At 45.9% G+C, this 21820-nt stretch overlaps 1 protein-coding gene across 2 annotated transcripts in view; it reads right to left on the reverse strand.

Annotated features, from left to right (window-relative positions):
* The window catches only part of LOC115118667 (ras association domain-containing protein 5-like), a 42164-nt gene that overhangs the window by 12098 nt on the left and 8246 nt on the right, over nucleotides 1-21820 (reverse strand). For both annotated transcript variants that reach the window (XM_029647349.2, XM_029647348.2), the window contains exon 2: nucleotides 4976-5100. In XM_029647349.2, the coding sequence (XP_029503209.2) occupies nucleotides 4976-5100 (125 nt within the window). The remainder of the gene's footprint in view (nucleotides 1-4975; nucleotides 5101-21820) is intronic.

A 21820-nucleotide genomic window follows, 5' to 3' on the forward strand; every position in this document is an offset into this window, starting at 1 on the left:
GAGAGTGAGAGAGAGAGTGAGAGAGAGAGTGAGACAGGGAGAGAGAGAGTGAGAGAGAGAGTGAGAGAGAGAGTGAGACAGGGAGAGAGAGAGTGAGAGAGACAGGGAGAGAGTGAGAGAGACAGGGAGAGAGTGAGAGACAGGGAGAGAGTGAGAGAGACAAGGAGAGAGTGAGAGAGACAGGAAGAGAGTGAGACAGACAGGCAGGGAGAGAGTGAGAGAGACAGGGAGAGAGTGTGAGAGAGGGAGAGAGAGAGCGAGAGAGTGAGAGAGACAGTGAGAGAGTGAGAGACAGGGAGAGAGAGCGAGAGAGACAGGGAGAGAGAGAATGAGAAAGAGCGAGTGAGAGAGACAGGGAGAGAGTGAGAGAGACAGGAAGAGAGTGAGAGAGAGAGTGAGAGAGACAGGGAGAGAGAGAGTGAGAGAGACAGGAAGAGAGTGAGAGAGACAGGGAGAGAGAGAGAGACAGGGAGAGAGTGAGAGAGAAAGGACGAGAGTGAGAGAGACAGGAAGAGAGAGAGTGAGAGAGACAGGAAGAGAGAGAGAGTGAGAGAGACAGGGAGAGAGACAGGTAGAGATTGAGAGAGACACCCTCTTCAAGACACCCTCTTCAACATATATATATCGGGCACTAGAAAAGTCTGCAGCACCTGGCCTCACCCTACTAGAATCCGAAGTTAAATGTCTACTGTTTGCTGATGATCTGGTGCTTCTGTCACCAACCAAGGAGGGCCTACAGCAGCACCTAGATCTTCTGCACAGATTCTGTCAGACCTGGGCCCTGACAGTAAATCTCAGTAAGACCAAAATAATGGTGTTCCAAAAAAGGTACAGTTGCCAGGAGAGTGAGAGAGACAGGGAGAGAGTGAGAGATACAGGGAGAGAGTGAGAGAGACAGGGAGAGAGTGAGAGAGACAGGGAGAGCGTGGGAGAGACAGGGAGAGAGTGAGAGAGAGAGGAAGAGAGAGTGAGAGAGAGAGTGAGAGAGACAGGAAGAGAGAGAGTGAGAGAGACAGGAAGTCAGAGAGTGAGAGAGACAGGAGAGAGAGAGAGAGACAGGGAGGGAGTGAGAGAGAGAGAGATGTGGTCTCATAGCTCATAACACTTGACATGCATGAGCAGGAAGCCACAGTAATAGGTCTGCTGTGCTCTGCCTTAGTGCTGTATGAGATAAATCTCCACATGTATAATAATCCTTCTGTTTACTACTGCATTAGAAAGGCATTATACACTCTTATAAGCATGCTAAAAAACACACAGATAGATGCATGCATTGCACGCAAGCACACACACACAGTAATGATGAAGAAATTAATCTCAGAGAAATTCATTTTAGGTCTAATTCCATAAAGAGGAATTGTAAGCATTTATTAATTCATTTAGGATTAGGGTTAGAATTAGGGTTAGGGGTTAATGGTTAAGGTTAGGGTTAGGTAAAATAGGATTTTGAATGGAAATTAATTTTAGGTCCCCATGAGTATAGAAGAACTAAACATGTGTGTGTGCGTGTGTGTGTGTGTGCGCGCGCGTGCGTGTCAGAGAGCAATATCTATCTACAGACGGTTGATCAGGTGGACTTTGTCAGTCTTTCAGAGAGAAGGAAGCTGTTCTGTCAGAGGAGAAAGATCCTCCATTAAAGAGATGGAGCCTGTCAGAGGTTGATTTGATTCTGATAGATTGTTGAGAGCTGTCTGTCTCTCTCCAGTGGTAACCACAGACAGACAGAGAACTGCCTGTCTGCCTGTCAGGTCAGTATCAGCTGATGTCAGGTTCAACACCATTACTGTAGAGGGAGCCAGAGGGGACAGTGGGTGGTAGGGGGAAATAAGAGGAGCTCATTGACAGACCAGGCCCTCACCATTCTATTTCAGCCCCCCTGCCAGGCCAGAGTCCACAAAGCCCAGTGAATTAGGCTCCAGTCTCACTCAATGAGACGCATTGACTCTGTGGAGGTATTGACGAAAAGGGGATTGATCTCTGCTTGTGGAAGCATCAAAGAAAGAGAGAAAGAAAGACAAAGAGGGAGAGAAGAAGAGAGAGGCAGAGGAGAAGAGAGAGAGAGAGAGGAGAAGAGAGAGAGAGGAGAAGAGGAAGAAGCTGTCATCTCTAATCATCTCTATGGTACAATAATAGTGTACTCCTCCAGCTCAAATGCCCAATCCAGCCACTGGCCTGGATGGTCAAAACACTGGGCAGCCTGCACACACCAGAGTTTAACATGACTCCAGGCTACAGAGATAATCAACTGTCCCTCCACTGCAGGCCTAAACTGTGTGGTATTTGGCATGGCTACAGTTTCCAGCTCCTTACTGGAGGCGTGCTGGGTTATCTCACTCGCTAAAAACAATGAGGGAGATGTGTGTGTGTTTGTGTTGTGTGCGTGTGTTTGTGTTGTGTGCGTGTGTTTGTGTTGTGTGCGTGTGTTTGTGTTGTGTGCGTGTGTTTGTGTTGTGTGTGTGTGTTTGTGTTGTGTGTTGTGTGTTTGTGTTGTGTGCGTGTGTTTGTGTTGTGTGCGTGTGTTTGTGTTGTGTGCGTGTGTTTGTGTTGTGTGCGTGTGTTTGTGTTGTGTGCGTGTGTTTGTGTTGTGTGCGTGTGTTTGTGTGTGTGTGTTTGTGTTGTGTGTTTGTGTTGTGTGCGTGTGTTTGTGTGTGTGTGTTTGTGTGTTTGTGTTTGTGTTGTGTGTGTGTGTTTGTTTGTGTTGTGTGTGTGTTTGTGTGTTTGTGTTGTGTGTTTGTGTTGTGTGCGTGTGTTTGTGTTGTGTGCGTGTGTTTGTGTTTGTGTGTGTGTGTTTGTGTGTGTGTGTGTTTGTGTGTTTGTGTTGTGTGTTTGTGTTGTGTGCGTGTGTTTGTGTTGTGTGCGTGTGTTTGTGTTGTGTGCGTGTGTTTGTGTTGTGTGTGTGTGTTTGTGTTGTGTGTTGTGTGTTTGTGTTGTGTGCGTGTGTTTGTGTTGTGTGCGTGTGTTTGTGTTGTGTGCGTGTGTTTGTGTTGTGTGCGTGTGTTTGTGTTGTGTGTGTGTGTTTGTGTTGTGTGTTGTGTGTTTGTGTTGTGTGCGTGTGTTTGTGTTGTGTGCGTGTGTTTGTGTTGTGTGCGTGTGTTTGTGTTGTGTGCGTGTGTTTGTGTTGTGTGTTTGTGTTGTGTGCGTGTGTTTGTGTTTGTGTGTGTGTGTTTGTGTGTTTGTGTGTGTGTGTTTGTGTGTTTGTGTTGTGTGTTTGTGTTGTGTGCGTGTGTTTGTGTGTGTGTGTTTGTGTGTGTGTGTTTGTGTTGTGTGTTTGTGTTGTGTGTGTGTGTGTTTGTGTTGTGTGTGTGTGTGTTGTGTGTTTGTGTTGTGTGCGTGTGTTTGTGTTGTGTGCGTGTGTTTGTGTTGTGTGCGTGTGTTTGTGTGTGTGTGTTTGTGTTGTGTGTTTGTGTTGTGTGCGTGTGTTTGTGTGTGTGTGTTTGTGTTGTGTGTTTGTGTGTGTGCGTGTTGTGTGTTTGTGTTGTGTGTGTTTGTGTTGTGTGTGTGTGTGTGCTATCCACTCCACTCTATGCAGTGTCAGAGTGTGTTTTGAGAACATAGTGAATCACAACAGAAACACAGACACTGATTTACACATGAAGACTTTATTTCAAAAACACTACATCCACCAATATTTCACATGTGTTTTTTCATCAGAAATGATGGCTTCGTGTGTGTAAAATATTACTGTTCTCAGATTTTTTATTAACAGATTTTATAGATGTGTAAAATATGGTTATTTGCAAAACACTATATATACACACATTGTTAAGCTGGAATTGAATGTTTGTGTCCTGTAAATTTGACTGTGATATGTGGTTGTCTCACCTAGCTATCTTAAGATAAATGCACTGATTGTAAGTCGCTTTGGATAAGAGCATCTGCTAAATGACTAACATGTCAAATGTAAATGAAACTCTTCACATGCTCACACAAACACACTCAACTCAGAGAAGGATAGATATTCATTTGAGAGGGAGACACAGTTCTACTTCATACAGAATATGTGCATGAGTGTGACTGTTCGTGTGTGTACGTGCGTTTGCGTGTGTGTGTGCAAACACCTGCTAATATTTATGACCTCGAAACCTAATCAACAAGATTTGAGTGTGCTAACACGAAAGCAGGAAGTGAGAAAGCCATTTTCTGGTTTCTGTGTTCGGGTGCGTATGTGTAGTAAACTATGCTACAGGTAGAGGAAGTCCGTGAACGCAGACAGGCAGCTAATATATCTGTGCTCACAGAAACCAACTACTTTACCAAGAGTATGGCCCTCATCATGTGACCAACAAGGCTTCCTGTACTCACAACCCTGTAGGGCCACTATAACACACACATAGTTAGCTAAAGCAACTTGCTTGCTTGCTAAAGCACAGTGCTCGTCCTCAAAAGAGAGGTTATATAAACACAAAGAGCATACACACCCTGAGAGACTGACAGAGGGCACAGCAACATGCACACACACAGCAGATAAATTATGTGACAAGTCAGACAGAAGGCCGGGGAATGTTTGAAGTAGCTCTGGGGGGGTGAGGAAGAGTTTAGCTCTCTGCAGGCCTGTCTCCCCCACCCTCCCCATGCTCTGCTCTTCTCCCAGACTCACAGAGACAACGCACCCAGATAGGTTGGGGTAAGGCTATGGCTAGGCTAATGACTGAGCATATGCCCCCCTAGGCAGAGGGACGGGTCTGAGGAGATGAGGACTGACTGGAGTCGACAGCAGAGGTGGAGAGAACAGGAGAGGATGGGCACTATGAGTTACAGATGTGAGGGGCATGAAATATGTGCTCAGAGAACATTGACTCCAAATGTGTGAGGGAGAGATAGAGAGACAGGAGAGTGTGGTTCTGAAAGTGTGAAAAGGAAAACATTGCTTCAGGAGGATCACCTATTAGTTAAAAAACAACCTCAGACTCAACAAAATGAATCCACTGAAAATCACATCCCAATCCCAGTACACTTAGCTCTAGATCTGTCTCACCTTGTACTGAGGAGGCGTGGAGCAGTGTCTTCTGGGAGATGGAGTTTCCTGTGGGTTGCTGTCTCTCTGGTTGCAGTCCAGCTGGACCCGCCCCTCACACTCCAGGTGACAGGTGTAGCTGCAGTCTGACAGACACACAAACAGACCAATCAATGACTGGATCCACACACAGGGCACCAATTAGAGAGCAGCAATGATAAAGCATTTTCCTTGTAACTCAGTGTTTGGCCGTTAGAGGTTTGATGTGTCTGTTAGATATGGGCTTTTTCAGGTAATGGGTAATGTGAGTCTATTGAGGTCTCACATACTAATCATGTAGCCAGCAGGCAGAAACCCCTGTCTTTCTGTCAGAGCAGTAGAGTGAGTCAGGGTCAAGAAGATCCTCAACAACACACACGTTTTCCAATAACACACGATATCAATCTAACAATGACAAGACTCACACCAATCCAAACTAAGATGAAATAATTCAGGTACATCCCAACAGTTTCAATATGCATTTTCACAATATTCCAGGCTGATAGAATCTAATCTGCTGTTGTGGACTTCACATGTCATTGTGAGATCTGCCTGAGAGCTCTGTGTTCATGTGGCTCCACCTAGAGGCTGCTCTCTGTACAGAACTGTACTGGTTGATTTACAGGTTTCTCCTCACTGAAGTGAATGCTCTATCTGTTGGTATTAATTCACAGATGTCACTAGAGGGTGGTAAAGAGCTAACTTCGCACAGGTAGCGAGGTCAGAGTACAGCAACACAGCCTACACATAGAAAAGCCTACCCCTCCAGAGCAACACAGCCTACACATAGAAAAGCCTACCACTCCAGAGCAACACAGCCCACACATAGAAAAGACTACCACTCCAGAGCAACACAGCCCACACATAGAAAAGCCTACCACTCCAGAGCAACACAGCCCATACATAGAAAAGACTACCACTCCAGAGCAACACAGCCTACACATAGAAAGGCCTACCACTCCAGAGCAACACAGCCCACACATAGATAAGACTACCACTCCAGAGCAACACAGCCCACACATACACATAGAAAAGACTACCACTCCAGAGATAAGACTACCACTCCAGAGCAACACAGCCCACACATAGAAAAGCCTACCACTCCAGAGCAACACAGCCCATACATAGAAAAGACTACCACTCCAGAGCAACACAGCCTACACATAGAAAGGCCTACCACTCCAGAGCAACACAGCCCACACATAGAAAAGACTACCACTCCAGAGCAACACAGTCTACACATAGAAAAGACTACCACTCCAGAGAAACACAGCCTACACATAGAAAAGACTACCACTCCAGAGCAACACAGCCCACACATAGAAAAGACTACCACTCCAGAGCAACACAGCCTACACATAGAAAAGACTACCACTCCAGAGCAACACAGCCTACACATAGAAAAGACTACCACTCCAGAGCAACACAGCCTACACATAGAAAAGACTACCACTCCAGAGCAACACAGCCTACACATAGAAAAGACTACCACTCAAGAGCAACACAGCCTACACATAGAAAATACTACCACTCCAGAGTCATAAAGGAAGGAGAAGAGGCAATGTAACACTATTGGGACACTGTTCTCCCACCAGCTCATACAATCAGAGGCTACACACAATGCGAAGGCTACAGGGCTGCACGGTAACTAAGGTAACGAATCCTCTCTGTAACAGCCTGACCGATGAGTGAGTGTAAGGGACGGATGCCTCGCTGATAGGAGGGAGGTGTCTGAGAAAGAGAGGGAGACTCCGTGTTGATGGAAATATAGAGGAGAGAGAGAAAGAAATCGATCTAGTTCACTTGCTTTGGCAATGTTAACATATGTTTCCCATGCCAATAAAGCCCTTAAATTGAATAGAGAGAGAGAGAGAGAGAGAACAGAGAGAGAGACAGAGAGAGAGACAGAGAGAGACAGAGAGAGAGACAGAGAGAGAGAGAACAGAGAGAGAGACAGAGAGAGAGAGAGAGAGAGAGAGAGAGGGGAGAGAGACGGAGAGAGAGAGAGAGAGAGAACAGAGAGAGAGAGAGAGAGAGAGAGAGAAGAGAGAGAGAGGAGAGAGAACAGAGAGAGACAGAGAGAGGAGAGAGACAGAGAGAGGAGAGAGAGGAGAGAGAGAGAGGCCAATCCAAACACAGAGAAGGGAAATGCGTTTTGGGAGGAGAGACTCCCATCCTGTCCTCCTTTTCACATCTCACCCCTCATGTTTGGTAACACCCTATATCAGCCTGTTCCGTTCCATTCCAATCAGGCAGACAGGACCTCAGTCCACCATTCACCAGGGTTGGTCCGAGCTAGGTGCTGCACTGATTGGTTAGTCTTCCTATAATACGGATCAGTTCAAGCCTGTTTGTTAAAGTTGCAGGCGTAGAAAGATGTGTCACTATTTCTGTTTTTTTTACAAAAATGTATCTTTATCTTTAACTCTGCATGGTTGGGAAGGGCCCGTAACTAAGCATTTCACCATTAGTCTACACCTGTTGTTTATGAAGCATATGACTAATACATTTGTTTTGATTAGATTTTCTGATTCACTGCTGTCAACAGGGGAGTACAGACAGGCACCAGGCCTGAGGTTCAACCTTGGGGTTCACCTTATTCCCACACTCATAACGTTCACACACACTGTACATATACTGTACAGACATACTGTACACACACATAAACACACACTCACACACGCAAACTGTTGCATCCTGAAGTGACCTGTTGGGTGTGCAGGGAAAGCCACAGTAAGAAGAGAATAAAGACGTAACTTCAGCTAAGCAGCCTGAACACAGCCTGAATGCAGCTGAACACAGCCTGAACCCGGCTGAACACAGCCTGAACCCAGATGCACACAGCCTGAACCCAGCTGAACACTGCCTGAACCCGGGCATCGTAGGGCGCCGAAGACGTGGATGTCGATTATGGTAGCCCCCAGCACCTCTCATTTCAGTTGAATGCATTCAGTTGGACAACTGACTAGGTATCTCCCTTTCCCTTCCTTACACAGAGTTTAACAGTAAACATAGTGTATGTCTGTCACGACTTCCGCCGAGGTCGATCTCTCTCCTTGTTTGGGCGGCGTTCGGCAGGCGACGTCACCGGTCTTCTAACCATCGCCGATCCACCTTTCATTTTCCATTTGTTTTGTCTTGTTTTCCCGCACACCTGGTTTGCATTCCCTCATTACTCATCTTGCATATAACCCTCTGTTTCCCCCCATGTCTGTGTGTGGAATAGTTATGTGTAAATGTATGTGTACTCCAGGCTGGTTTGCGTCGGTTATTTTAAACCCGTGTGTGTTTAGTTTTCTGAGTGCCGTGTTTTGTTCGCCTCAATAAAGGACTCCGGTTGTTACCCATTTCTGCTCTCCTGCGCCTGACTTCCCTGCAGACAGTTACACACTCCTTTACAATGTCCCCCCCTCCATCGCCCAGCATCTGTCTGTCAGTCCGTCAGTCCATCTGTCTGTCTGCCTTCCTGCACAGAATGCAGAATCACAGAGAGAACACCACCTGAAGCAGCAACGTGGACTGTGAAGAGAGAAAGACACACACTCCACACACATTCTAAACACACTCTACACACACACCCACAAATTATTCCTAGTATTTTAAATGTGTTTGTTTTTCTTTGTTTTAGCTAACACATCTTCTTTTAACAGTACACACACACACACACAGCTAGCAGTTAAACATCCCATAAACCAGCTGACAAGGCCATGGTACTGTAGCTCTAGGAGGGGAGGCAGATCTTGGGAGGTGGCTGAGAAGAAGGGAGCATGAGGAGGACAAAGAGAGGAGAGGAAATAGCTGGGCTATATTTCCATGTTGTAAAGTGGAATGATTAATAAGGAGACAAAGGATTTCTGTTTTAGGAATACATTTACACATGTTATTCTCCTGCTGTGTTAATCAAAACCCCTACCTCAGTAACCACTACCCCTGCTGAACCATTGCATAATCAATAACAACATGATCAATATGACTGAACAGGAACATGAACTTGATGTGAACCCAGGGATACAGCTGGCCCCGATCACATATTGATTAAGGGTCAACCAAAGGCATTTTAGATGAGGATGAGAGAGAGAGACGGGGGAGATGAGGTACAGAGAGAACTGGGGAGATGAAACATTATTACTTAAATGTTGATGTGGTACTGACAAAAGCTAAAATGTTGATGTGGTACTGACACAAAACTAAAATGTTGATGTGGTACTGACAAGAAACTAAAATGTTGATGTGGTACTGACAAAAACTAAAATGTTGATGTTTACTGACAAGAAACTAAAATGTTGATGTGGTACTGACAAAACTAAAATGTTGATGTGGTACTGACAAGAAACTAAAATGTTGATGTGGTACTGACACAAAACTAAAATGTTGATGTGGTACTGACAAAGAAACTAAAATGTTGATGTGGTACTGACAAAAACTAAAATGTTGATGTGGTACTGACACAAAGCTAAAATGTTGATGTGGTACTGACACAAAACTAAAATGTTGATGTGGTACTGACAAGAAACTAAAATGTTGATGTGGTACTGACAGAAAGAAAAAGAGAAATGTTGATGTGGTACTGACAAAAACTAAAATGTTGATGTGGTACTGGCACAAAACTAAAATGTTGATGTGGTACTGACAAGAAACTAAAATGTTGATGTGGTACTGAACAAAACTAAAATGTTGATGTGGTACTGACAAGAAACTAAAATGTTGATGGGTACTGACAAAAACTAAAATGTTGATGTGGTACTGACAAAAACTAAAATGTTGATGTGGTACTGACAAGAAACTAAAATGTTGATGTGGTACTGACAAGAAAGATAAAATGTTGATGTGGTACTGACACAAAGCTAAAATGTTGATGTGGTACTGACAAGAAACTAAAATGTTGATGTGGTACTGACACAAAGCTAAAATGTTGATGTGGTACTGACACAAAGCTAAAATGTTGATGTGGTACTGACAATCAAACTAAAATGTTGATGTGGTACTGGTACAAAGACTAAAATGTTGATGTGGTACTGAACACAAAACTAAAATAAAATGTTGATGTGGTACTGACAAAACAAAATATTGATGTGGTACTGGCACAAAACTAAAATGTTGATGTTAAAACTAATGTCTGACATTGAAATGTCACAACTCAAATGAACTTTACTCAGCATGCTCTAATGCAGGTAGATATTTTGGAATTGTTTTTAAACCTCTCTGGGATAGGGGTCCCACTAGCTTAAATTCCTGTTCATCTAACTGCACTGTCTGATTTACAGTAGACTTTACAGTGAAAACATGCCATACGATTGTTTGAGCTCGGATCCCCACATCAAAGTATTTTTCCACCGCACAGGTTTCATAAATTTACAAATAGCGATTAAATATTGACTTACTTTTTGAAACTCTTCCTCTGATTTGTCATAACAAAGGCATTAATGATAAAATCCCAGCTATCTTCCAACATTACTGTTGTATGATATGCTAGTTCGTAAAGGTAGTATTCTGTTAACATTACTGTTTTTTGTTAGATAAAATCCTTCTTTATAAAAAAGTCATTTAGATATGCTATTTGTAATTTCAACATGCCAAGATAGGAATCTGAAACTCTACCCTTAAACTTTGTTTCAACAAGCCAAAATACATTGCTATTTAATCCTCAGATACCCTAAAATGTAATTAAACTATAATATTTCATACAGAAAGAAGTATGTTCAATAGGAAGCGATATTAGCAGGTGCACGTTGTCTTCATGGGTTCATTGTCTTCTACTAAAACTCATTATTCTTACTCATTTTGGAAGAATCAAGCCTGAAACCTTGAACAAAGACAACTGAAACCCGGTGGAAGCCATAGGTTTGCATACTGGGAGCTAGATTGAATTATTTCACTATCTTCCATTGTAAGAGCATGGGCTCTTTGGATTTTCTCCTACCAATATCTAGTGTGTTATAGTCTCCTACTATTAACATTTCTACAAACATTACTGTTTAATGATTGCTATGTGGTTCATAAGGACAGCGGCTCTGATCAGGCCCTACACCCAAACAAGGGCACTCGTTCATCCACCTTACTGGCCTGCTATGCCTCCCTACCACTGAGGAAGTACAGTTCCCGCTCAGCCCAGTCAAAACTGTTGTAATGATCTGCCCCCAATGGTGGAACAAACTCCCTTTTAACAGGACAGCGGTAATCAATCACCACCTTCCGGAGACACCTGAAACCCCAGCATTACTTTAAGGAATACCTAGGATAGGATAAAGTAATCCTTCTCCACATTATCTTAAAAGACTTAGATGCACTATTGTAATGATATGGCTGTTCCACTGGTGTCATAAGGTGAAAGCATCTTCTGTTAACATTTTGTAATGATCGCTCTGGATAAGAGCAGTCTGCTAAATGATCTTCTGTAAATGTAAATGTAATGATATGCTATGTGGTTCGTAAGGACAGCGTAGCTAACACATCTTCTGCCAGCATTACTGTTGTAATGATATGCTATGTGGTTCGTAAGGACAGCGTAGCTAACACATCTTCTGCCAGCATTACTGTTGTAATGATATGCTATGTGGTTCATAAGGACAGCGTAGCTAACACATCTTCTGTTAACATTACTGTTGTAATGATATGCTATGTGGTTCATAAGGACAGCGTAGCTAACACATCTTCTGTTAACATTACTGTTGTAATGATATGCTATGTGGTTCATAAGGACAGCGTAGCTAACACATCTTCTGTTAACATTACTGTTGTAATGATATGCTATGTGGTTCATAAGGACAGCGTAGCTAACACATCTTCTGTTAACATTACTGTTGTAATGATATGCTATGTGGTTCGTAAGGACAGCGTAGCTAACACATCTTCTGTTAACATTACTGTTGTAATGATATGCTATGTGGTTCATAAGGACAGCGTAGCTAACACATCTTCTGTTAACATTACTGTTGTAATGATATGCTATGTGGTTCATAAGGACAGCGTCTTCTGTTAGCTAACACATCTTCTGTTAACATTACTGTTGTAATGATATGCTATGTGGTTCATAAGGACAGCGTAGCTAACACATCTTCTGTTAACATTACTGTTGTAATGATATGCTATGTGGTTCATAAGGACAGCGTAGCTAAAACATCTTCTGTTAACAGTACTGTTGTAATGATATGCTATGTGGTTCATAAGGACAGCGTAGCTAACACATCTTCTGTTAACATTACTGTTGTAATGATATGCTATGTGGTTCATAAGGACAGCGTAGCTAACACATCTTCTGCCAACATAACGTGTAACGTAACTTATTTGAAAAGGCTTTATTTTATTACATTGCTCATAATTAGTTAAAGCGATACATTTGTATCCGTTCTCGTCGGACTTCAGCTGCATATTTCCCACCGTTATCTTCAAATGTTAAAAACATTGTGAAGCCACGGCTATTTTCTGGAGAATTGCATTATGGGGCCTAAAAGCACTGAAATAGTGTCCACTACTTGTATGCTTAGTATTTTGGCGAATTTAGGACGATATCAGTAAACTTTTGGCATACAAACTACATCCCTACTATGACCAATAAGCAAACTATATACTCAATTTATGTCAATAGTATGGTTAGTGTGGTTAGTATAGGTATTCGAATACAGCTCATGTTTCTTGTGTTCATATTGCCACAGATCACTCTCTGTCTGTCTGTCTGTCTGTCTGTCTGTCTGTCTGTCTGTATTCCTAAAGAGCATTGCACATGCAGTGAGCATTCCTGAGAGCTCACACACTCAGTCCCCCCTGAGGCTCTGAGCTCTTATTTCCCCCAGTCAACAGAGGGAATCTCCTCCTTGTCAAACAAGCAGTCACTTCCCTTACAGCCTCACCACTGCAACATTACCATACTGAACCTCACTTCTCCTACAGTCACACGATTGGAACACTGGACTTCTCACAGCACAACTCATATCTTATGGGGTGGTAGGGTAGCATAGTGGTTAGAGCATTGGACTAGTAACTGGAAGGTTGCAAGTTAAAACCCCTGAGCTGACAAGGTACAAATCTGTCGTTCTGCCCCTGAACAGGCAGTTAACCCACTGTTCCTAGGCCGTCATTGAAAATAAGAATTTGTTCTAGTTAAATAAAGGTAAAATAAAAATAACCTTTCTCTCGCTTTCTCTTGGGTTCTGAATAATCGCTTCCCCTACAAAGACACAACACTATGGTGCAGTGTGTTACTTCCTTGAGCAGTGCTGTGGTCAGAGCTGTAGAATCCCCTGCAGTACCGGGAACTCAGGGGGGCTTTTAGAAATGAGGGGAAACACTGATGGCTCTGTCAAAGATACTCACTCTCCTCTCCTCTGACAATCACCAGGATATTTTATGCTGACACCCCTTTCTTTCTCCCCTCCCTCCTTTCTGTCAGAATCAGTTGCGTCGGCAGCCTTTTCTGCTGCTTTCTAGAGCAGCTGGTGCCGGAGGCTGTAACCTTTATAACCTTGAGACCGGCCATGTCCCTCTGCGAAGCACTGCTGCAGTCACACATGCAAACAAACAAACAGTTTCAGCCTCTAACCCAGCTCACACTGTACGTACACCTCTTCCACCACACCTCTCCTGCATCACAGACTCTTCACCTTTCCTCCCTCACATACATCCTGTGGCCATCGGCCGCTCACCCAGCCTAGATACAGCCTGAATAAACAGCTTGTGCTCTGACCCCGCCTATACCAGCCAAAGCCAACAAACTCTAACCCATAAGCTGAACCAAAACTGGCTGCTATCCCCATGTGTGTGTGTGTGTGTGTGTCCATTCCCTATCCCATCCTATCCCTCCCTCCTTCCATCCTTCCTTCCTTTTACATTTCTTATAGGCTACAGCTCACACAAGAGAGACAAGGCTAAACCAAAACACAGAACTGTCCCTGTCTCTCAGGCAACAGAAGAGACAAGGCTGAACCAAAACACAGAACTGTCCCTGTCTCTCAGGCAACAGAAGAGACAAGGCTGATCCAAAACACAGAACTGTCCCCGTCTCTCAGGCAACAGAAGAGACAAGGCTGAACCAAAACTGAGAACTTTCCCTGTCTCTCAAGCAACAGAAGAGACAAGGCTGAACCAAAACACAGAACTGTACCTGTCTCTCAGGCAACAGAAGAGACAAGGCTGATCCAAAACACAGAACTGTACCTGTCTCTCAGGCAACAGAAGAGACAAGGCTGAACCAAAACACAGAACTGTACCTGTCTCTCAGGCAACAGAAGAGACAAGGCTGAACCAAAACACAGAACTGTACCTGTCTCTCAGGCAACAGAAGAGACAAGGCTGATCCAAAACACAGAACTGTACCTGTCTCTCAGGCAACAGAAGAGACAAGGCTGAACCAAAACACAGAACTGTACCTGTCTCTCAGGCAACAGAAGAGACAAGGCTGAACCAAAACACAGAACTGTACCTGTCTCTCAGGCAACAGAAGAGACAAGGCTGAACCAAAACACAGAACTGTACCTGTCTCTCAAGCAACAGAAGAGACAGGACTGAACCAAAACACAGAACTGTCCCTGTCTCTCAGGCAACAGAAGAGACAAGGCTGAACCAAAACACAGAACTGTCCCTGTCTCTCAGGCAACAGAAGAGACAAGGCTGAACCAAAACACAGAACTGTACCTGTCTCTCAAGCAACAGAAGAGACAAGACTGAACCAAAACACAGAACTGTCCCTGTCTCCTAGGCAACAGAAGAGACAAGGCTGAACCAAAACACAGAACTGTCCCTGTCTCTCAGGCAACAGAAGAGACAAGACTGAACCAAAACACAGAACTGTACCTGTCTCTCAAGCAACAGAAGAGACAAGACTGAACCAAAACACAGAACTGTCCCTGTCTCCTAGGCAACAGAAGAGACAAGGCTGAACCAAAACACAGAACTGTACCTGTCTCTCAGGCAACAGAAGAGACAAGGCTGAACCAAAACACAGAACTGTACCTGTCTCTCAAGCAACAGAAGAGACAAGGCTGAACCAAAACACAGAACTGTCCCTGTCTCTCAGGCAACAGAAGAGACAAGGCTGAACCAAAACACAGAACTGTACCTGTCTCTCAGGCAACAGAAGAGACAAGGCTGAACCAAAACACAGAACTGTACCTGTCTCTCAGGCAACAGAAGAGACAAGGCTGAACCAAAACTGAGAACTTTCCCTGTCTCCTAGGCAACAGAAGAGACATGGCCAAACAAAAATACAGAACTGTCCCTGTTTCCCAGGAAACAGAAGGGACTAGGCCAAAACAAAACAGAGAACTTACCCTGTCTCCTATGCAACAGAAGAGACAAGGCCAAATCAAAACACAGAACTGTCCCTGTCTCCCAGGAAACAGAGGAGAGAAGGCCTGGACATTATCTAACAGAACACACACACATATCACATAGTCACACACATCTGTGTGTATATCTACAGCTGACACCACACACAGCAGAGTGACACCCTGAACACTAAGCTAGTCAATCACACAGAGTGGGGAGATTCTGAGTGAACTAGAGCTAGCCAATGAAAGAGAGATGCTGTGAGAGGTCTGAAAGAATGGATGAGAGGTGATTTTGCTAGGGCGCATTTCTGAAGGTGATAATCACACGCCTCTCTACAACCTATTACAGACGGAATTCATGGTATGACACGGCGCGCGCACACAAACACTCACACAGTCGCTCTGTCAGGCCTGTGCCACCCACACACACACACCAAATATAACCAGCGTGGCCGGGTAGAGGAAGTAGCAGTCCAAGGAGAGAAACACGCTAACACACTCAAAGATAGGAGGTCATAGGGTTTTCCTGAAATAATAAAACTCCTGGTCCTCGACAGGAGGACACTAGAGACAACAGAAACAGAACATCAACATATTTCTATTGGTTAAGGCAGAGTGGTGGACAGCGGGGGAGGTATTGGGAACTTTGGGGCTGGAAGAGGATGGGATTCCATCCGCCATCTTGGTCAGTTAGTTCATCACAGAAGCCGTAGTATACACAATCATGACAATTACGGCTAGAGGAGAAGTCAGCCAGTAGGAAAGAGTCATTTTAGATTTAATTAAATGTTTTGATACAATGATCTAACATGATGAAGAAAGGGAACCGGTTTAATCTAAATAAGCTCTTTATGCTCAAGGCCTAAAGTGAGGTTATATCAATCAAATGTATTTATAAAGCCCGTTTTACATCAGCTGATGTCACAAAGTGTTACACGGTAACCCAGCCTAAAACCCCAAACAGCAAGCAATGCAGATGTAGAAGCACGGTGGCTAGAAAGGCAGGAACCTAGCAAGAAACCTAGAGAGGACCAGGCTATGTGGGGTGGCCAGTCCTCTTCTGGCTGTGCCAGAAGAACATGGCAATATATTAAATATTTCAACTGCTCCACTAGCCCTGATAGATATGACTCTCTAGAGGAGGGATGGACCACTGACCCAGGCTATACCAGCCAAAGCCATCAAACCCTAACCCATAAACTGAACCAAAACTGTGCCAAGAGTGTGCAGAGCTGTCATCAAGGCAAAGGGAGGCTACTTTGAAGAATCTCAAATAGAAAATATATTTTGATTTGTTTAACACTTTTCTGGTTACTACATGATTCCATATGTGTGATTTCATAGTTTTGATGTCTTCACTATTATTCTACAATCTAGAAAATAGTCAAAATAAAGAAAAACCCTTCATTGAGTAGGTGTGTCCAAACTTTTGACTGGTACTGTATGTATATACATGTATATATATATATATATATTTACTGTGTTTTATTGTAGTTAAGAGAGTTAAGTAGTTTAACTGCACAAACGGATTAACTGCACAGTTGACTGCATGTGTGGGTGTGGGTGTGTGTGTGGGTGTGGATGTGTGTGTGGATGTGGGTGTGGATGTGTGTGTGGGTGTGGTGTGGATGTGTGTGTGGGTGTGGGTGTGTGTACACAGACCCGCGAGCCACTGCAGCCCCTCCACGATGTGTTCAGATATTTTGTGACCCACACCCCCATCAAAGTTGCCCATCCCTGCTCTAGAGGGATTAGCTGGTGGAGGGAGGGCTGTGACATCATACAGGTGTAGTGACATGTTCTGGTTCCTTTGATAAGCTGATTGATGTTTGGTCAGGACCTTATCAGCCCTTCACAGACAGCTCTCGAATAAGACACACACACAATGCACACACCATTGACTTAAACGGTGCACACACTCACAGATGCATGTACGCACACAGGCAAACACTTCAGTCCAATTTCTTATTTCACTATGTTAATCTATAAATCTGTCTCTGGAGCCTCGTCTTTTTTCTACCAAGGTGCAGACAGCATGTTCTCCTTGTATTACGCTCTATACCCACTCAGTATTTATCCCTGGACACAACTGCGTCAGTCCACTCCGCGAACAGAAACGCTAGGATCCATGCTAAACTCCATTCCAGGCCCCTAAACAGTCCGTTCTAATGTCATATTCCCAGTACAGACCACAGGCAGACATCTAGAATCTGGTTTTATAGGATCGTCCCCTCGGATTACAAATAAGGTTTATAAGAACACATTTATCATCGGATGACTTTGATGTTCAGAGTCATCTATCGGGAGAAAAGACAGAGAGATAGAGAGCTTCTGAGTTACAGTATACAGTAGTTAAAATATGTCCTTTTCTTGACATAATGTAACAATACTCCTACCCAGCACCTCTATCTTTATCTTCCTCTCATTCCTCTCTTTCTTTTTATCTTCTGCCATCTGTTCTCTATCTACCATATCTTGCCATCTTACTCTCTGACACTCCTCTCAACCCTCCACCTTCTCTTTCTTTCTTCCTCTCTCTCTCCTTTCCTCCCATCTCCCTCCTCCTCTAGACCTGAGAAATGGATGCATTCATTGCGAGAACCATTGAAGGAGCTCCATCTCTCCATCCCTCTCTCTCCCTCTCTCCATACCTGAGGAAGAGGTGATGAGTGATCCGTGGGAACTGGTTCTGCGGAGCATCCGTAGTCCGTCACTCCAGGAACGAGACTTAGGCAGGCGCCGCAACAGCCTTCCCAAACGCCTGGACACCTGACCAAAACACGCACTGCCCATATCGCCATCCTCACCCCCCAAGTCACCCTCTCCCTCACCCCCCACCTCAGCCATCAGATGCAGAGACAAGGATTGAGAAACTCTTAACTGGTTTGCACCCTCACCTCTCTCCCCCTCCTCTACCCCCCACCCCACCATCAACGGTGCTACCGGTGTCCGGCTGGGAGCGTGGCACCACCTCGCTGGCACCGTCCTGTACCCCAGGCCGCCAGCTCCCTCCGGCGAATGCCCTCTGCCCCTCTCCTGCCTGCGGCTGAGGGACTCCCTGTCGGTCCGAGGGCTGCCTGCTCGCCAGCCTCCCCAGTGCCCGCCATCCCAGCGCCACCACTCACCCAGCTGTGCCACGCTCCGAACCAGCACCTCGCCCACCTCTCGCTTTGCCACCCCGTACACACACAGACCTCACACACACCTCGCTCTTACCTCACGCACACACTCAGACACACCGCCTCCTCTTCTTCCCGTACCCTTCCGATAGTCAGCGCACACACACACCTCTAGCCCTGACAGTCCTCACACCTCAGCTTGCCTCTCTCCCCTCCCTCCTTCTCTCCCTCATCCTCTGTGAAGTTTCCTCACACATACCACTACCCTCAACCTATCCTCACCCCACTGCTGGCATCGCTCTCTCTCATTCACTTGTTTTGTAGATGATGGACTCCGTGTTCTCTTGTTCTTTCTCTCTATCTCTCAGCGCTCTGTGCCTCTGCTGCAGCACCCACACACTCTGCAGCAGCAGACAGCTTAAAGAGACAGAGCCCCAACACTCAAACTCATCATTGCTCGCTCTCTCTCTCTATCACTGGCTTCCCCTCTCTAGTCCTCCTTGTCTATCAAAATATTTGTCCATCTCCAGGGTCACTGGACATCTTCGTGGTCACACGCCAATAACACAGTAAACATGCTAGAGCAGAGTTCTGCAGTGTTGGATACTGTCTCCCAAATGTTGTCTCAACTTCCACTGCCTCCTTTCCTTCCGTCTCTCCCTCGCTCTCCTCCAATCGCGCCATCTCTCTCTCTCTCTTCCTTGCTCTCCTCCAATCGCGCCCTCTCTCCCTCGCTCTCCTCCAATCGCGCCCTCTCTCCTCCAATTGTGCCATTCTCTCTCTCTCCTGTGTGAATATCACAGCCTGGCAAGTGAAATGATTCACCACAAAACATCACAGAAACGGTGGTAAGTCTTTTTACTGTGTGACATGCTTCGCACCAGCTCTCTGTATGTGTGTGTGTGTGTGTATGTGTGTGTGTGTGTGTGTGTGTCTGTATGTGTGAGTGTGTGTATGTGTGTCTGTATGTGTATGTGCATATCTTGGTATATATGATACACACTCCATTGGCTATTAATATGCCCTGGAGAAGACATCGAGAGGCCTGCTGGGACTTTTCCTGCCCTACTTCTGAGCCTGATGAGTTTGGAGGCACAGGATGTACCAGCCTTCATCAAATCACACATACACACCTATATATACATATATTACCTACTCATCTGCAACAGCATAAGTAATATAGATTATATGATTATGACACCAGTTATATCATCAATAGCACCATCTCTCCATGCACTGCTTAACTAGCAGCCACTTAATACATTCTGTTTTACACTACTGTCTTCTTCTTTGTGTGTGTGTAGCACCTGTTGTGTGCCCACTCCTCCTTTCTCTAACACCGATTAAGACGAGGCAGTTACACACACACTGCTGTCTCCACAAGCCACCTTAGAGCAGTCCCAGGGCCTACCAAGTGCACCCTAAATATAACCTGAGTAAAACTCCCCACAGATCTGTCACACATACAGGAGAACTGCATCAGCTCTCTCTCTCTCACACACACACACACACAGATATAGGAGATAGTCTCTTATGTGAAGACAACATCACTCATTGGTATTCACCCCATAACAATTCAACTAATATCTGAAATCTTAAACCATATTTCCTTATTCTTTAAAAAAAAATACACCATGGCTCTACCCTAACCCTAGCTCCACGTGCACACCCTGGCTCTACCCTAACCCTAGCTCCATGTGCACACCCTGGGTCTACCCTAACCCCATGTGCACACCCTGGCTCTACCCTAACCCTAGCTCCATGTGCACACCCTGGCTCTACCCTAACCCTAGCTCCATGTGTACACCCTGGCTCTACCCTAACCCTAGCTCCATGTGCACACCCTGGCTCTACCCTAACCCTAGCTCCATGTGCACACATTGGCTCTACCCTAACACTAGCTCCATGTGCACACCCTGGCTCTACCCTAACCCTAGCTCCATGTGCACACCCTGGCTCTACCCTAACCCTAGCTCCATGTGCACACCCTGGCTCTACCCTAACCCTAGCTCCATGTGCACACCCTGGCTCTACCCTAACCCTAGCTCTATGTGCACACCCTGGCTCTACCCTAACCCTAGCTCCATGTGTACACCCTGGCTCTACACTAACCCTAGCTCCATGTGCACACCCTGGCTCTACCCTAACCCTAGCTCCATGTGCACACCCTGGCTCTACCCTAACCCTAGCTCCATGTGCACACCCTGGCTCTACCCTAACCCTAGCTCCATGTGCACACCCTGGCTCTACCCTAACCCTAGCTCCATGTGCACACCCTGGCTCTACCCTAACCCTAGCTCCATGTGTACACCCTGGCTCTACCCTAACCCTAGCTCCATGTGTACACCCTGGCTCTACCCTAACCCTAGCTCCATGTGCACACCCTGGCTCTACCCTAACACTAGCTCCATGTGCACACCCTGGCTCTACCCTAACCCTAGCTCCATGTGCACACCCTGGCTCTACCCTAACCCTAGCTCCATGTGCACACCCTGGCTCTACCCTAACCCTAGCTCCATGTGCACACCCTGGCTCCACCCTAACCCTAGCTCCATGTGCACACCCTGGCTCTACCCTAGCTCCATGTGCACACCCTGGCTCTACCCTAGCTCCATGTGCACACCCTGGCTCTACCCTAACCCTAGCTCCATGTGCACACCCTGGCTCTACCCTAACCCTAGCTCCACGTGCACACCCTGGCTCTACCCTAACTCCACGTGCACACCCTGGCTCTACCCTAACCCTAGCTCCACGTGCACACCCTGGCTCTACACTAACCCTAGCTCCACGTGCACACCCTGGCTCTACCCTAACCCTAGCTCCACGTGCACACCCTGGCTCTACCCTAACCCTAGGTCCACGTGCACACCCTGGCTCTACCCTAACCCTAGCTCCACGTGCACACCCTGGCTCTACCCTAACCCTAGCTCCGTGTGCACACCCTGGCTCTACCCTAACCCTAGCTCCATGTGTACACCCTGGCTCTACCCTAACCCTAGCTCCATGTGCACACCCTGGCTCTACCCTAACCCTAGCTTCATGTGCACACCCTGGCTCTACCCTAACCCTAGCTCCACGTGTACACCCTGGCTCTACCCTAACCCTAGCTCCACGTGCACACCCTGGCTCTACCCTAACCCTAGCTCCACGTGTACACCCTGGCTCTACCCTAACCCTAGCTCCACGTGCACACCCTGGCTCTACCCTAACCCTAGCTCCATGTGCACACCCTGGCTCTACCCTAACCCTAGCTCCATGTGCACACCCTGGCTCTACCCTAACCCTAGCTCCATGTGTACACCCTGGCTCTACCCTAACCCTAGCTCCATGTGCACACCCTGGCTCTACCCTAACCCTAGCTTCATGTGCACACCCTGGCTCTACCCTAACCCTAGCTCCACGTGTACACCCTGGCTCTACCCTAACCCTAGCTCCACGTGCACACC

Source organism: Oncorhynchus nerka, linkage group LG15 (genome assembly GCF_034236695.1).
Source record: "Oncorhynchus nerka isolate Pitt River linkage group LG15, Oner_Uvic_2.0, whole genome shotgun sequence".
Lineage (NCBI taxonomy): Eukaryota > Metazoa > Chordata > Actinopteri > Salmoniformes > Salmonidae > Oncorhynchus > Oncorhynchus nerka.